Source organism: Trichechus manatus, unplaced genomic scaffold, assembly GCF_000243295.1.
Source record: "Trichechus manatus latirostris isolate Lorelei unplaced genomic scaffold, TriManLat1.0 scaffold00093, whole genome shotgun sequence".
Lineage (NCBI taxonomy): Eukaryota > Metazoa > Chordata > Mammalia > Sirenia > Trichechidae > Trichechus > Trichechus manatus.
The window spans coordinates 5,956,191-5,958,952 of NW_004444029.1; the positions used below are offsets into that span (position 1 = coordinate 5,956,191).

Below are 2,762 nucleotides of genomic sequence, written 5' to 3' on the forward strand. Positions count from 1 at the left end.
TGAGATAAACAAGGCAGAAAAAAGAAACGAGTTATAAAGTTGGCCATGTCATAGCTGCAAGACTTCATTTCAGATTGTTTCTGAGAAATGTCTGTGTTCTTGTTTTGGGGTTCTTTGGAGTCCCTAGGCAACATAAATGGTTAAGCGCTCAGCTACTAACAAAAAGGTTGGTGATTGGAATCCATCCACAGGTACCTGGAAAGAAAGGCCTGGCACTCTGCTTCTGAAAGGCCACAGCCTTGAAAACCCTATGGAGCACAGTTCTACTCTGCACACATGGGGTCTCTGTGAGTCTGAATTGACTGGACAGCAACTGGTTGGTTTGTTTGTTTGTTTTTCTGGAGGGGCACATCTTTAGCCTTGCAATAAACTCCCTCCTGGCCAAGGGAAGCTCTAGTTGGCTTCTCTTCCTTCCTTCCAACCAGCGAGCCACCTGCTTCCTGTGCTGGGCCACCCTGAGTTTGTGCATCAAGAATAGCTGATGTTTCACACTGTGGACACCCTGCTGGCACAGAAATACATGGCCGAGTCCTGTAGCGCTGCCGGCTGGATCTCCAGGCTGCAGGCTGAGTCTTGGGGGCACTCAGCTGAAAATCTCTCCTTGGGCATCTCATTTCCATCAAAGATCTTTTCGTTCTGAAATGAAATCAAGAACTTGAACTCTTTGGCTGGGATCTGCTGATACCAATAAACATAACTGTGTCCTTTTATCGGAACACAGTCCATTTTCACTTTTTGTCCTTTCCCTTTGAGCAGATGTCTTGGCGTCTGGGTGACTTCAGCATCAAAGGAGCCTGCAAGGGAAGGAGACAGAGATTAGAGAGTGAGTCCAAGAGGGAGTCTGGTGACATGGGCATTGGGAAAGGCCTAGGGCTGGGGACTGGCACATTCAGGACAGAGAGTTACCTGCACTCAGGAAGCAAAGGACTATAAAGCCAATGACTATTGGGTGCATGGCAGAGTTAGGGGAAGAATGGAGGCAGGTGACATTCTCTAAGGCTTCCTATCTCCTATCCGCAGCTTCTGTGTGACGTGGCCACTTCATAGAATCCAGTCGTCCTTGATGTGCGGCTCTGTACATGAGACAGAAGTACTTCACAGAACACAGGAGGCAGATTTACCCTCGCTTAAAGGAGGGGACATTGTAACAACGTCAATTTGTAGGTAAACCATGCTGAGTTTGCCTTTCTTTGCTTCTCTGTCTCTGCTTTTCTTCCATTACAAAAAGGAAAAGGTCTTGGACAGTACTTTAATGAATTTGTTGTCTCCCATTTCCCACCCTATCTACTCCTTCACAAATTCCTACCTACCCCAGGCAACAAACCAATAATTCATGTGGATTTTCCAAGGCTTTTTCCTACTCATATACTCACACTTTACTTTTGAAAAAATGTTTTATATTGAAAAAAATAAAGATATTTTAGCTGTATATAATGCAGAAGAGATTTCAATAAAATTAACACCCACGTACTCTAAAGCAGATGAACATATGTAATTTTAGAAGTATCCTGTCGTCACTCTTCTTCTCTAAACCATTCTCCTCTCTCCCGTACAGAGGTGACCATTGTTTTAAACCCTTCTAGTAATCCCTTGAATTTTTTCTAGCTTTTGCTCATTTGTAAATACATCTAAATACATCTAAAGTCGGTACCATTTTGTTTTCTTCTATAAATGAAATCACACTGTATTTTTCTACAATACTCATATTTTAAGTTCAAAATTATGTTTGTGATTCATTATTTATATATATCCAGTTTATTCCTTTTCATGTTCATTTCATTTCAAATGTTCTCTCGTGTGACTATATCATCATTGATTTGTCCGGTCCCCTGCTGTATCTTTTACAGAAGCTGAGAGAGGAAAGGAGACGTAGTCTATATTTATAGTTTGTTTTATTAACTTTCTTATTTACCATTTCTGTTTCTCTTCATTTCTTCCTGTGGATTTGCTTTAAAAACAGTTTGCGCTCGGCTACTAACTGAAAGGTTGGCAGTTTTAACTCACCCAGAGGTGCCTTGAAAGAAAGGCCTGGTGATCTACTTCCAAAATTCAGCCTTTGAAAAGCCTATGAAGCACACTTTGACTTTGACAAGCATAGTGTCACCATGAGTCGGAACCGACTCGACAGTAACTAAGAGGAACAGCATCATTTTCTTACTCGAACACAGCTTTGCTCCCACTCACCTCCTATGTGCTGCTGTTATCAAATACACCACAGTTCTGTCGTTACAGGCCCAACAATACAATTATATAAGTATTGTTTTACATGCAATTGCTTTTAAAATCAGTTAAAAAAAGAGAGGGAACAAGCAATTATACTGTCTACTGTAATTACCTACATAATCACCTTTCCTGGTGATCTTTGTTTCTTTAGTAGGGTTAAATCACATGGCAGATGTCACTGATATCACTTGCTTTCAGCTCGAAAACCCCCCTTTAATATTTTTGGTAAGGTGTGTGGGATAGCAAAAAATTCTCTCAGCTTGTGTTTATTGAGTATGCCTTTGCTTCACCTTCATTTTTTGAGTGATACTTTTGCTGGGTATAAGAGTCTTGGTTGACATGTTTGTTTTTTTTCTTTCCTTCAGTACTCTGAATACATCTAAACAATTTGTGTAAAGTATTGCAGTGGCTCTGTGTACTGATTACTCTGCTTCACCATCCATCTTGTTTATTTGTTTGTGCTTTCGATTAGTGACTTGACTGAAGCAGCCCATTTCCTCTGCTGTGTGCAGTCTGTGATGTGTCACTCCTCAGAGGGC

General features: G+C 41.2%; 1 gene segment (V, D, J or C); it reads right to left on the reverse strand.

Annotated features, from left to right (window-relative positions):
- Window positions 1–264: 264 nt before the first annotated feature.
- LOC111818985 (T-cell receptor beta chain V region 3H.25-like) lies at window positions 265–1,064 on the reverse strand. The segment is given in 2 exon segments: window positions 265–794; window positions 907–1,064. Coding segments are annotated over 2 exon segments (357 nt in total).
- Window positions 1,065–2,762: the final 1,698 nt, after the last annotated feature.